The following is a 13,450-nucleotide window of genomic DNA, read 5'->3' as shown; positions in this document are numbered from 1 at the left end:
CTATTATAGAGCCACAATTAATTATCACTACGATAGGGTAATAAAAATCGTGAAATATACTGTGTGGTATTTAGAAGTAACATGCACCATTGGGATAGACTCGAAATTTACAGAGCGGAGGCGGTACAGACAGCAGATGGCGACACCAGAGCGGGGAGGATCTCTAGCGACTATGGCGTCTACTGCACTCCAATGATGGACTAGATAGAGATGTTAGGCCTCGGTGTCTACTACTGCACGCCAATGATAGACTCGATAGAGAAAGAAATCTTAGGTCTGGGTGGTGGAGGCGGAACGGGCGCGTAGTTCATCAGCGCGGCCAGCAGGTGGCGGCACCAGAGCGCGGCGGGGGCGGGGGCGGGGGCGGGCGCGGGCGCGGGGGCGGGCGCGGGGGCTTGGGCGGGGGCGTCCAGCGCCGCGTCGGCGAAGGCGCGCCGGCGGCGGACGCGCTCGCTCCACGCCGCGTCGCCGCCGCCGCCCGGCAGGGATTCTGACAACAAAATATACTATATTTATACAACACAATAGGGTATCCCACCCTATCCTACTAAATAAATTATACGCTATGGGAATCAGGGGTATAGCATATCAGTGGATCAAGTCGTACTTGCAAAACCGATACCAACAAGTGCAGATCGAACACTACCACAGAGAATCGAACGAAATTAGAACAGTAAAATCGGAAATACGTCGAACTACTTGCTCTGTCCCTCAAGGATCAGTAATCTCTTGTCTGTTATTTATTGCATATATTAATGACCTACCAAAAACAATAGACACAACATGTATTATGTTCGCCGACGACGTGTCACTACTTTTAAATACTACAAATAGCACGGAATGTACCGACCGCATACGGAAAACTCTTGAAGGCGTCACAAATTGGTTTACCGACCATAATTTACAGATGAATTTCAAAAAAACTAAAATCATTCAATTTAGACCAACTCAGAAACAACCCTTGGAAATTAAACTAGAAATAAACGGTCAGTCTATTGAAGAAGTTAGTGAATTTAAACTATTAGGGATAACGATCGATACTAGCGTTAACTGGAAAAGTCATATTCAAAATGTAAAAACTAAACTATCACGGTTAGTCTATGCGTTAAATATTCTAAAGAGAAACACAAATTTCGAAACAGCGCTAACCGCATATTTTGCATATACGTACGCGTGGCTCCGGTATGGTGTGGTCTTGTGGTACCCAAGCACTGACGCCAATGATTTGTTCATAATGCAGAAAAAATGCGTCCGTATTCTGACAAACACACGAATACCAAACAGCAGTCGCCCTCATTTCGTAAAACAGACTACTTACCTCAGTCATCGCCTCCCGGCTGATACATTGTCAGATGATAGTTTAGATCCTATCATGAATTAAAAAAATAGTCAGCAGGTTGTATCACGGTGGAAAGCCCGTCAGTTGATGACTGAAAATGTAAAAAAAAATTTTTTTTTTCAGTCATCGCCGATTGATATTGTCTCAGATGGAGTGTGTACTCTCTTTTCCGGAAATAGTTTTTTCCAGATCGCGATTTTTGCCATTCGCAATTTTTACCATTTTATTTGTTCTCAATATTTATTTATTTTAAACTTTATTGCACATATGAAATAAAACTATGAAAACGGATTATATCGCGTATATTGAATTTATAATACTTCCCGGCGTTTCGAACCCTTTACAGCGTTCGTGGTCAACGGGTGACGGGTGGGGTGGGTGTTTATTGCACATATGTAGTAAGTGTAAAACAGGCGGACTTAATGCCATATTAGCTTCCTTTCCCGAAAGCATTACTCACCATTCGCGTATTTTCCCATTAATTTTATTTTCCAGTAGCTTATTAAAGGAGTTTATTATTTAATACTAGTTTTTAATTATTATATAGCTTTAGAATAAATTTAAAAGTGGAAAAATGTACTGCCTTGGGTAACACTGGATCGCCATCTAAGCTACCAAGACCTCAAGCCAGGACAGCAAATATTTCCAACACAAATATGGGCCTTTAAGGAGGCACCCTAGCGACATAAGCGTTACACTTACACTTTATTAAATAAACTTAAAAGGATCGCAGCTAATAAGGATTTTTAGGACATTATTCAAATGTTGTAAAGTTGTACAGGGTAGAAAAAAAAAAACAAATCAAACATTTAATAAAATAATTTGATTTGTTCCCAAACTTGTTCATAGATGGTAGCACCAGTCTCTCTCGCTACAACGTAAATCCGTAAGGAGTTCGTGTAGGAGGTGCAAGCGCGCACTGCTTGCCCTTTTAGAGCTGGTCAAAGACGCCTAGTCTTACTAAGATGGCATATAGTCGAAAAATTCGGACGGGCACCGCCGTGGCGGGGTGGCCTAGGGGTTCATGGCATTAGCCGCGATAGCTAAAGACGCCGGTTCGAATCCGGCCTTCACCACTGGAGGGTTCGTCACTTTTTCTTTAATATATGACATCTATTACAGTTTTTGTACAGAGTGATTAATGTACACCTTAATACCTACTAATTATTTTTAAATGATAATGGGGGATTGGAAATTTTTACGACTTTTACCAAACTCAGTAATATGATGGTTAATCATTTTAATCAAGTGTTTTTTGGTCCTTCGAACCGGATCTGACCCAGTTATATGACAGATATCTAATTTAAAATGTCGCGATATTCTAAATGTCTACTTGGCTTGAGCAATATGAAACTAAAAAATACGAAAGCCACAAATTATATTAATGTGGTGATGGATGTTGAATGGAAGCCGTGTATCGCGTATGCCACGCGACGCGATCTTAACTTAATCATTACAGGCAAAATAACATCCGAATACCACGTGCCGGCGGCGACACAGACATTTGCAACAAATAGCTCGTTCAAAAAACGTTTTGGCACCCGCGGGCCCGTCACTCAGCACAGACATGTTTGCACACACACGAACAGACTGACACCCGACACCGCGCAAACACCGCTCACTTGTAAAACTATCTTCACGCTTTTTTATACCCCATAAAAATACTTGAAAGAGATTTCTAATAGACAGTGAAATGTTACCGACTGCTAGATGACAGCTTTTGTTCTAATGAGACATCTCTTTTTATTGAGACTATTTTTAATTGTTGAAGAGTATCTCTTTACATCCTGTGAACTAGTAAGTTTTAGTGGATAATAAAACGTTTGAACATGTTATTTGTCGTCGGTGTTGATAAAAGAACAAGGGTGCCGCCGGCTCAAAATAGGGCGGTTAATCTAAAAAACATACAAATGTTTCGCTTTTTTTCATACTGCTCGATAAAATGCGTGTAGTCAGCTTCGAAAGGCGTTTTATACTTTAGTACTTTTTAACTTTGAAATGTCTTATTTACATTATATGATTTCGTTGAAACAAAATGTATTAAGTTCCATTTCTTAATATTTTGAGCTTCTCTTGCTAATCCATTTTTCTTGGTGTCCACTGTAGCATTTTTTATATTTGAGGATCTCAATCTCAAGTAATCTATTGTAAATTTATTGAAATTTGACAATTAAAAAGAACGACAAGATTGACAATTAAGAAGAAAAGAAGATTAATAGTTTATAAAACCTAAATCCTATCCAAGCTTAAGATTAAATAAGTAATATATTTAGCCATAATAGGTACAACACCGTGTTAAAAATAACAACCGGGTGTGAATTTTTTGTCCTCCGGTGTCCGTTACCGTCCCTTCAGCCCTAACCATATCTACCGAGAAATCTTTCGAAATATACAATTTTAACTCGCTCCGAATCCAAGGTAAATATTATTTCAGCTAATTCGCATTCTGGCTTAACACTGACAGAGTCGGCTCGCTTACTATAACAACATATTGTAGAGTGCCCGCGACACCATACCTAAACCATCTGACGAGCGTTCATGACGCTTAAGAGGCCGTAGTCGATTTTGGAGCAAAAATGTAAAATTGATAGATTTAGTCGTTGAAATTATACACGTTTTGTTGCGTAATATCTTAATAACAAGTATTGATTTCTATTAGCACGTCTTCTCATTTTGCCTTTTAATAATGAGGTCGCGAGCGTGCGTCACCGGTAATGCATGAAGAGAAGGGGCAGTTTTTAAAAATTCATCAAAAAATCATAATGGTAAATTATACAAATTAATGTATAAGAATAGTTTCAGCAAATGTTGTAGATTGTTTAAGTATCAAAATCACGTTGAAGTTAAGTCGATTTTCAGAGAAATTGTCACTTGTTTTGAAGTAATTTCTGGAGAAAATTGATTTCGTCTAACTTTCATTTACACTACTTCAAAGTCATAATAATTAAAATGTAGTCTGATAATCGTCAAGTACAGGATATGTGTAATACAAAATTACCATGTTTAGCAGTCCAAACTTTACGAAATTTACAAATAAGAGCGACAAAATCAGTGCTTTACGCGCGTTTACCTAAACGTCCATCAGAAAAGCAAACATTACTAATTTAGTGAGTCTGTTTTCAAAAAACTGATCTGATAAAAGGTAAGGTAAGAAGACGTGCTAATAGAAACCAGTACTTGTTATTTCAATTAGGTAACAAAAGGTGTAAAATTTCACGGACTAAATCTATCAATTTTAAATTTTTGCGACTAAAATCGACACCGGCCTCTTAAACACTGAGCGAAGCTACACTTAAGAACCAATTTAACTGTGACTGAGCTTTGACCGTTATGTTATCCTGGAACGTATTTTATACTGGATTGTACCATTAGACTCACTCCCGTTTTGGTGTTGGAATAACGTGCAGTTGATTTCATTTTATTTTATTTTAGCGATCGCATTTCGGTGGTGAAAGCATTTTAAAAGAGTGGTAATCTTACGTTTGTGTTGGGGAACAGAAACATATTGATATTTGGAATCAGCGTGTGGTGCGGCCAATGCGACGCGTGATGATAGCGGGGTACCGTGAAACTGTAGCAAATTAATTTCAAACCTAACTTTACCGGTCATTACACACATTTTTTAACATTTTGACTCGACATTTTTTTTTTAATTAGGTATATTCCTATTCCGGCAAATAAACATGGTCCACGTGTCATGCCAAGTTGTTTGCTGCATTTATCCATCTGTTACTAAAATCGACACCCAGGGCATACTTGAAGATAGGTCTACCTAACATGGATTTGACTGTACTAATTAGATAAGTAAAGCATGTAGGTATAGCAGCTGTAAGAGCTAGAGAGGTCAAGACAAAACTCTCACCAATCTCCTAATCAAAGAATTCTTGGGTACTTTGGTCACATTGCTCGCCGGCAACCGGATAATCTCGGCAAATTGATTGTGGTGGGCAATGTGGAGGGTAACCCCCACGGCCGGTCTTCTAGCCGTTGGTGTGTGGATGACCAAACGACGATCACAGGCTTTGGTTTTCCTGTTGCAACCACTCTAAGGACAGTTAAGAACCGAACTATGTGGAGAAAGCTGCTGCATAAAAATGCCGACCCTTTAAAAACCTATACCTACACTCCTTTTTGAAGAACCCCATACTGTAGCCCCTCGGGAAAACCTCGGCAGGGAGCTCATTCCACAGCCGAAGCATCCGCGGGAGGAAATTTTCCTCTTAAACCGCACAGTACGCGACTATTTAGTTTCTAGGGTATGAGGATGAACACCCTGCCGACGGCGAGCGGTGCGGTGATAGAAAGCGACCGTTGGCATCATGTCAAACAATTCTTCAGAGCACAGCCTATTGTATTACAAGCGGTAGAACACACACAGAAGATACAGATATTACACCGACTAAGAAGAGGATAGTAGGCTTGTGTAGTATCTACATGTAAAAGACACATTTCCCTCCACTTTACTAAGACCGAACTATTCCCTAATGATTCTGCTCTTAGTACGTTTTAGTACACTACACGCGAACGAAACAGAATGGGAGAGAGGACCGAGGAGTGACAATGACAGCAAAGCGATCCGAGTGATCCGACTCATCAGACCAAACTAAAACTAAACGCCGACTCTCTCGGTGTACTACTGTACTAAAACACCGAACTAGTACAGTTGTGAGATTGTACTAGTTGGGAGCAGGGGCGTAGCGCGTAGCTAGAGGATATGGCGCCCGGGGCAGTCACCAAATTTGCGCCCCCTGACGACTGACAAAAGTTTCCCTGCTGCTGCCTTTTGCCCATTTTGGCGCCCCCTCTTGGATGGCGCCCGGGGCACTTGCCCCCCCCAGCCCCCCCTAGCTACGCCACAGCGATCTTTTCAGTGAACGAGCATGCCCAACTGTAGAGGATAGGTACTGTACTGAGCTACTGACCGGCGTATTGAGGGACGGCGACGCGCGCGAGCTGCACGCAGCGCAGGCGCGCGCGGTAGACGCGTCTCCGCGCGGCCAGCGCTGCTGCCTCGCCGCGCGGCGCCGGCCCGCCTGCGCCTTGCTGCCGCCGCAGTGCCACCTGAAACAACCACCATTATTTTTAAATTCACAATTTTCACGTATGTTTGCTTTTAAAAGGCCGTTCCATCGGTTTGCCGCTGTCACTGTCACATTTCGCAAGAAAGAACGGGAAAGATCATGCGCGCCAAGTGTCAATTTTGATCGAATTTTGTAGATTTTTATTTATTTTAAAAACGTTACCTTACAATATCGAAATTCGAAAGCTATGAAATTACTATTTAAGATTGTTTTTCCTTCTTTTTTTGTTTATAGTATCACAATTCACATAAAAAATAACCGAGTAAAGTTTGTTTAAGTTACTTTGGGGATTAATTGTATCGAGCAAAGTGTCATAATTCGTGTACCGGAAGCTATGTTATTAAAGATAATATAGTCAAGAACTACATATATTTTTCCACGTCTACGAATATCAACGCCTTATAGAAAAACATGATCATGGAGATCTCGCCTTCTGGCTCAGGGAAGCGCCATAACTCTAGCTATACGTCTCTTCACTTTTCACTGTTAGCGATTCGCGGTAAAATTTCGCAGTAAGTTACTAAGCTAGGCTACTTGTCACAACTTTCAAAGTTGTGTAAGTGACTTTGGAAGCAATAAAGCGGAAAATTTCAAGAAAGTACTTTTTTGACTACCGCCACACCACACACACCTTTGGTAAACTTGCAAAAATCCCTTGGATGAAGACGAGAAGGGTATTAAGGGCTTTATATCCGAAGATACATTTGTTTGATGTGATTATTTTATTTATTTATTTATTTTATTTATTGAAAACACATTTACATGACATTACAGTATAAAACGAATGCGCCATGAAAGTTAATTACATTTAAATTACAACTAGTACTATGGTATATTTACAACACTAAATTACTACAGTTGAGCACCTATCATCCATCCTCTCACAAAACCTCAGACATTCACTGCACACAGCCGTCCATCGCCACGCAAACATATCGCAGTCAGTAGCTGATGTCAGGAGCGCATTCAATAGTGTGAGAGCACGAAGAAGTGGCGAGTTCTTACGCGACACAGTGCGAGCCGCCGGCACTGCCAACAAGTCGCGTCGGCGGGGCCTGAGAGCCATCCTGGGAACGTCAGGGACAAAAAGTCGTACCAGGCGGCACACCAGCTCTGGGCAGTCTGACTCGCCACGCAGGACCCGTAAAGCCGTAGTCAATAAAGAAAAGTTTCGCCTGACCTCTAACGAGTTGTAACCGAGGGTTATAACTCTACCTAATGATGATGATAATCGTAATATATATTACGATAGTTAGACTTATATTGACCGGGATATAGACGATGATGATTACCTTTTGTATATACCCAGGTAGCAAAATGACGTCAGCGACGTCATAATGACGTAATAATGTCGTCATTATGACGTCGCTGACGTCATTTTACGTCATTTTGCTACCTGGGTATTAAGTTGCCGACATGGGGCTTTGGGGCTAGCCAGGGTAGTATCCTTAAAAGAAGCTCGACACTCCCAAATGATAGATACTGTTATACAACCCTTTAAACCCTCGCATTTTGTACACAATTAGATAATGTTATTAGGTAATTAGTGTCATCGCGTTAGACCCGTTAATGACATTAATTATGTGACACTATTTTATTCATCAGTATTCACTATTCATCACCTTTTCATATGTGGAGTCTAAATGGTATATTTTAGGCCTGGGTGTCTCCAAACTTTTTGAGCCGAGGCAACGACCTAGGTCTCCGCTTCGTTATAGGAGAATTTGTCTTTTTTAGGGTTCCGTACCCAAAGGGTTAAAACGGGACCCTATTACTAAGACCGCTGTCCGTCTGTCTGTCAGGCTGTATCTCATGAACCGTGATAGCTAGACAGTTGAAATTTTCACAGATGATGTATTTATTTCTGCTACCGCTATAACAACAAATACTAAAAAGTACGGAACCCTCGGTGTGTAAGTCCGACTCGCACTTAGCCGGTTTTTTTTAGCATGATAAATATTCGATGTATGTATCAAATAAACTTTGTTGGCACCTATAAAACTTCATGCGTGACCATTGTCGCGCTGCCGCTCCAGCACCAGCAGACGGCCCTGGACAGCGGCAGTCTTCACCGGCACAGCCGCTTTATGCCTCAAGTACGAGATTACTCCGCGGCTCACAGTTCACTTACTTGCGCGGCCATAACGCGCTGCCGCTCCAGCACCAGCAGACACCCTGGACAGCGGCAGTCCCTCCACCGACACAGCCGCTTATGCCCCTTCAAGCACGAGATCACTCCATGATTCCGACACCGCGCGCACTTCGGCGTCCGAAGCGCCTTCCTCTCTTCCATTACTTTTTAAAACTTTTTTTTAAATCACTGAAAACAACGCACAAGTCATGTTTGAACTGACGGCTGTAAAGCGAAGCTCAAGTTTAAACGCGATAAAGCCACGCCCACGCCATTCGTGATTGGTCGAGCTAAGGAGGCGGGGTCTGCCTTGATACATTGTTGGAAGATAATTATATTGTTTTTGTGACATTGGTATTGATAGTAAAGTCGCGAAACTGTAATAAACAGGGCAGTATAAGAGGTATAAGAGAGCACAGATTAAAATCAAAAGTGTAGTACAATCCCTGCTAATATTATTAATATATGTAATGCGAAAGTTGCCTGTCTGTGGACTGTCTGTTAAGACCTCCTCTTCACGCTTAAACCGCTGATCCGATTTAGATGAAATTTGGTTTGGAGATGGTTTGAGGCCCGTTCCTCGCTAGCAGACAAAGTCGCTAATAGTAAATTTTATTAATAATTACAAAATAGTTATTTACAGTACATATGGTGCTATTTTTTCGCACTAGTGCGGGAATGAGCACTTTTCGTGCATATGTCGAAAGTTTAAAGGGCCATATATACTGTACAACGTTGTACGATACACGTGCGAAAAGGTAATTCGCCACTCGTTTCGAATTTCCTCTTTTCCGCACTTGTATCGTAAATAACTATTACGGCAGTCCTCAACTGTGCGTTTCTCTAGAAACTTCCTGCCTCGCACAGCTAAACTGTGGAATGAACTGTCGCCTGCGGTATTTCCGGAAAGATATGACCTTCAAACCTTCAAGAAAAGAGCGTATTCCCATCTTAAAGGCTGGCAACGCACTTACAACCCCTCTGGTGTTGCGGTTGTCCATGGGCGGCGGTAATCGCTTACCATCAGGTGATCCGTCTGCTCGTTTGCCTCCTATGTCATAAAAAAAAAAGAGTGTTCCGAAAGAGATCATCATCACACTTCTCAATAATAGTACGCAATTTGACATGTAATTATTAAGTACTAGCTTTTGCCCGCGACTTCGTCTGCGTGGACTTAGTAACCGCAGCTAGAGTAAGAATAGCGCCTGGAAAAATTTTCATAGCAATCTAAATTTGAGCATATTATGCACACAAATTAGCAGGCACTTCGTTAATTATCTCAATTCCACCCCGCTTTTTTCTTTCTTGAGGGATGATTTTCGGGATAAAAACTATCCTATGTCCTTCTCAGGGACTCAACCTATCTCTATGCCAAATTTCATCTAAATCGATTCAGCGGTTTAAGCGTGAAGAGGTAACACACAGACAGACAGACTTTCGCATTTATTTGGATATGGATTTGCGAAATGTTGTAATTTGTAATTTAGAATAATTTTGAGTAGTTTTAGGATACTTTTTTATAATTTTAGGATAGTTTTTGCGCCTTATATATCTTTCTTGCTGTGCATGCTTGCTTTGGATGGCATTCTTATGCAATACCTACCACTCATGTACTCTTTGTAATAATGTTGAATGTTGTCTGTTTAGGGTACCTTTTAAATAAAATAAAAATAAATAAAAGAAGAGTCGTGGAATGTATGGGGCCCAATACATTCCACGACTTCTCATTCTGAACAGACTATATTCTACAACAACTACAACCCCACATCTTCCTCTCCGCTCCGCCTCAATCCTCAGTGGACAGGCAGCCTTAAAGGGGCTTAAGCTATCTGTCGGCCTATCGGCCTTGGCAACTTGGCTAGGGCCTCAGTTTTCTCATGCCAAGGAGATCGTGTTTTTTATTTTATTTTATTTATTTATTGAGAAACAAACAGTCTTAAAATAAACATAAGCAACTAAGCTAATAGCTACAAATTGATTTTTTATAGACCTATAGTTTCCTAATTCACATATCGAGGTACAATTAAAAAGTAATGATAGTTATGTAAAAAAAGTTGAAAAATATTAGGATTAAGTACCTATATTAACATCGCTGAATTCCTACACTGCTGTCACACTATTGTAAGTGAATATTATTGAATCCTGAAATATCAGCCAATTGCTGCGGGAAACAGTAGTCGGTTGGGTAAGCGATACGCAATTTCGGCGGCGATTGGCAATTATCTCTCCGGTGACCGGCGGCGGCGGCGGCGGCGGCGGCCGGCGAGCCACCGGCCACCGGTGTCGGGTGTCCGCGGCGTTCGATCTAACATTTACTATATAATTTTTAAGGAAAAAACCGACTTCAAAGGGGGATGCCGTTGATAGAAATGTAAATGCTTGACTTGTTGATGAAAATACTAAAATCACTATATGTATGCCTTTAACAATTGAGGAGTTCCCTCGATTACTCATGATCACATCATCAGAACTGCATTTTGACAAAAACGGGACTAATCTATATGTATATACTTACAATCAAAAAAAAAAATTTTAAAATCGGTCCAGAAATGGAGTGGAGTGTTTATGGAGTAACAAACATTTAAAAAAAAAACAACCGAATTGAGAACCTCCTCCTTTACAAATCTTGAAGTCGGTTAAAAACTACCCGTCTGTTATGTTTTCACGGCACTGAATCGGTTTTGATGACATTGCAATGAAGATGGGGTGGATTATTTTTGGAACTTTCTCCATGACATGGCGCGGGAGGGGAAATGAGTTAGTTCATTCTACTATTCTACTAGTGTAAAAATATGACTAGACAGTGGACGAACATTCTTAGATATATCCCAGCCAAAGCTCGATACAGACGGAGCGATAACATATCTCCCGATGTCGGCAGATACCGACAGATATCTGCGAGTATCGCTAAACACCACACGCAACGATACCAAAATATATATCCATCTTTGTCTAGCACCTACATTGTGAGAGAGACGAAATATACCAAAATATATCGTAATATGCCTTGCGATAAGATATCGGCAGATACCAAAATATATATCAGTTTCGTCTTTCGTGTGTGGGCTCAGTCAAATAGTAAATAGTCAGTCAAAAGTACGTAAAAAATATCTGCCGATATATTATCGCTCCGTCTGTGTTGAGCTTTATAGGTATAGTTAATGTGACGCACACACTTAATATTTTAAGTAGGTACTTATATAACAAAGATAGATATAACTCCGTAATAGATGGATACAGTCTAAGGAAAAAACGTGCCTCGAAAATCAAGAAAATTTGATTCTCGTTCAGAGGGCGCTACTAGTTTTGGTCGACAGATGGCAGTGAATTTACTGGGGTTACAAAATTTACTATGACAGTAACGCTATTGTATATAATAATATGTACTTAATAAGGTATTTATTCAGTTTACAATTTTACGAATGAAGAGTGTATAGTTAGTTAGTTATGCTGGGCATTTTCCGCAAATCGACATCCAATGTGCCTATTTTGCGTGTAAAGAGTGAATAAGCTCGTTAGATAAATATTAACTCTAACTACTCTAAGGTTAGCTGGAAGTTCGCCTTTGTACCTAAATTTTACTATCCTGCTACTATTGTTAATTTAAATCTGTAGGTACCTACTACAAGTAACAATCCCGAATGTTTATTCCAGTAATTGTGCATTACAACAGATGCTGATCTTAATTACTACTTAATCGGCAGTTGAACACGCGTCCAATACTTAACTAATGGTTCGCACTAATCTCACTGAGGCATGTCATTGTTGCACCCGGACTAACATACCGGCGTGAAGTTAGCAGCCTAAAGCTGGCAGCCCAAGATAATCCAACCAAATTAAGATGTCATTTTATACACCTCCTGTACACTCACATTTTAAGCATTTTCAAGAGCATATACAACATGTTTTTAAAAGAAATTTGACTTTTTTATCGCAACTGAGAGTGTTAAGCCCAAAAAGGGCCAAATTTTTCACAAAACACATAGGCAGCTAACTTCACAAACAGGCAGCCTACAACGTTTCTTCAATGGTTTCGTTATTTTTAGGGACACTGTCCAGATTACACTTTGCTTCTAGTATCGTAAGAAGTGGCATAAAAAACTCTTTCAAATGAGGTATAAGTCGTAAAATTTGAAAGAGTATGGCTACCTCAAAATCCAGAATAACACCCAGCAGCCTAAAACTTTTTCAGAGTTTGTCAAGATTTCGATGAGAAGCTGTCTACATTACACTTTGTGTCTAGTATCGTAAGAAGCGGCATCAAAAACTCTTTCAAATGAGGTATAATTCGTGAACATTGAAAGAGTATGGCTACCTCAAAATCCAGAATAACACCCAGCAGCCTAAAACTTTTTCCGAGTTTGTCAAGATTTCGATGAGAAGCTGTCTACATTACACTTTGTGTCTAGTATCGTAAGAAGCGGCATCAAAAACTCTTTCAAATGAGATATAATTTGTGAACATTGAAAGAGTATGGCTACCTCAAAATCCAGAATAACACCCAGCAGCCTAAAACTTTTTCAGAGTTTGTCAAGATTTCGATGAGAACCTGTCTAGATTACACTTTGTGTCTAGTATCGTAAGAAGCGGCATCAAAAACTCTTTCAAATGAGGTATAATTCGTGAACATTGAAAGAGTATGGCTACCTCAAAATCCAGAATAACACCCAGCAGCCTAAAACTTTTTCCGAGTTTGTCAAGATTTCGATGAGAAGCTGTCTACATTACACTTTGTGTCTAGTATCGTAAGAAGCGGCATCAAAAACTGTTTCAAATGAGATATAATTCGTGAACATTGAAAGAGTATGGCTACCTCAAAATCCAGAATAACACCCAGCAGCCTAAAACTTTTTCAGAGTTTGTCAAGATTTCGATGAGAACCTGTCTAGATTACACTTT

At 40.4% G+C, this 13,450-nt stretch overlaps 1 protein-coding gene across 1 annotated transcript; it reads right to left on the bottom strand.

Annotated features, from left to right (window-relative positions):
• Positions 1-230: 230 nt before the first annotated feature.
• On the bottom strand, positions 231-8,756 carry LOC134756248 (doublesex- and mab-3-related transcription factor 2-like). The gene is made up of 3 exons (XM_063693075.1): positions 8,552-8,756; positions 6,284-6,400; positions 231-506 (listed from the first exon to the last, which is right to left on the bottom strand). Exons 1-3 carry the CDS (start codon positions 8,711-8,713, stop codon positions 231-233), a joined length of 555 nt encoding a protein of 184 aa, XP_063549145.1. The 5' UTR covers positions 8,714-8,756.
• Positions 8,757-13,450: the final 4,694 nt, after the last annotated feature.

Source organism: Cydia strobilella, chromosome 3 (genome assembly GCF_947568885.1).
Source record: "Cydia strobilella chromosome 3, ilCydStro3.1, whole genome shotgun sequence".
Taxonomy (NCBI): Eukaryota; Metazoa; Arthropoda; class Insecta; order Lepidoptera; family Tortricidae; genus Cydia; species Cydia strobilella.
Note: the sequence above shows the minus strand (reverse complement) of the source record. Positions and strands in the feature narration are given on the sequence as shown.